Source organism: Sinocyclocheilus anshuiensis, unplaced genomic scaffold (genome assembly GCF_001515605.1).
Source record: "Sinocyclocheilus anshuiensis isolate Anshui unplaced genomic scaffold, SAMN03320099.WGS_v1.1 scaffold983, whole genome shotgun sequence".
NCBI classification, from domain to species: domain Eukaryota; kingdom Metazoa; phylum Chordata; class Actinopteri; order Cypriniformes; family Cyprinidae; genus Sinocyclocheilus; species Sinocyclocheilus anshuiensis.
The window spans coordinates 1232601-1233863 of NW_015546086.1; the positions used below are offsets into that span (position 1 = coordinate 1232601).

The window sequence follows — 1263 nt, forward strand, 5'->3', positions numbered from 1 at the left end:
CCCAGTTAATTGACTGATTCCATGCACCCGTGTTCCCCTTATTGCCCTGTGTTTAAAAGTCCCAGTTTGTTCAGTTTGTATTTGTCGGGTCTACTTGTTGTGAACGTCATCCTTGTGTTCTGTGTCTCCATGTTGGATTATTAAAGACTCTCGTTTTGTGAAATCTCCACGTCTCTTCGTTTCCTCGTTCCCGTGACCCAGCGGATTGTGACAGAAGACCCGACCAAGGATACAGTTACCTCCGTGTGTTCCCTCCGTTTTTCCTCAGTGTTTTTTGTTTCCGTTGTTTCTATGGATCCCCTCTCCCGTCCGGAATACCTCCTCCTCCTGCTGGAGCAGGGGGAGAGATCGCTCGAGGGCCATACCAGACTGTTCCTGGTCATTGCTGCTCTAACCAGCTACCCGGACGACACGCTTTGTGCGTTCTACGACGCCAGTTTGAACATCTCGTGCAGAGCGCTGTCGTCCGAAGATGGTCCTCGAGCGAATTTCTCCACCTTTGCCACTCTCCACCATGGCCCGTCATCCCACCAGCTCCACCGGGCTCCCTTGTCCCTCCGGCTCCTCCTTGGTCTGGCGTCGACCATCCTGCACCTTGGAACTCCACTCCTCTGGCTTCGCCTCGTCCCTTTGTCCCTCCGACTCCGTCAGGCTCCTTCATCCCCTCGGCTCCTCCTCAGTCCTCTATCTCTCCGGCTCCACCGTGGCTTCCCGGATCCACGCCTTCGCGTCGGTCGCTGGCCCAATCTACTCCGCCTAGGACCTCCGGATCCTCCCCGTCGCCCTGGCTCATCGACTCTCCGCATCACAAGGTGTGTGAGCCGGCAACAACGCCCGCCACGAGAGAGAAAGCCACGGACGGTGTGAGAGCGGAGATGAGCTCCGCCCCCTGCACCGCGGCTGAGGGTGAGCTGTGTATGGTGCAGCGACTGTGCCACACCGAAGAGGAGCGGGCTCCCGTTCCTAAGTTCTGGCCTGAAAGCCCAGAGGCTCACAAATGCCTGCCCTCCCACATGCTCCTGCCTTCTCCTCCACTGTCATCTTGCAGCCCCTCTGCTCGCCCCCAGCCCACCATCTATGCGGTGCGAGCTCCGTGGGACTGCCATCCTCCAGCATCGCCATGGCTGAAGTTTCCCTTGACTCCGCCTCCAGCCTCTAAGCCCCGAACTCCACCTCGGCCCATGGACCCCATCGGCTCCACCATGGCTCCTAGCTCCCTCCTCTCCGCCGTGGCCCGGCAGTCCACTAGCTCCCCCGGGCTCC

At 59.4% G+C, this 1263-nt stretch overlaps 1 protein-coding gene across 1 annotated transcript in view; it reads left to right on the forward strand.

The window, feature by feature from the left end:
• The first annotated feature begins 875 nt into the window (after nucleotides 1-875).
• The window catches only part of LOC107700056 (versican core protein-like), a 31994-nt gene continuing 31606 nt past the window's right edge, over nucleotides 876-1263 (forward strand). Inside the window, exon 1 of the mRNA XM_016501565.1 lies at nucleotides 876-1212. Within this exon, the coding sequence (XP_016357051.1) occupies nucleotides 876-1212 (337 nt within the window). The remainder of the gene's footprint in view (nucleotides 1213-1263) is intronic.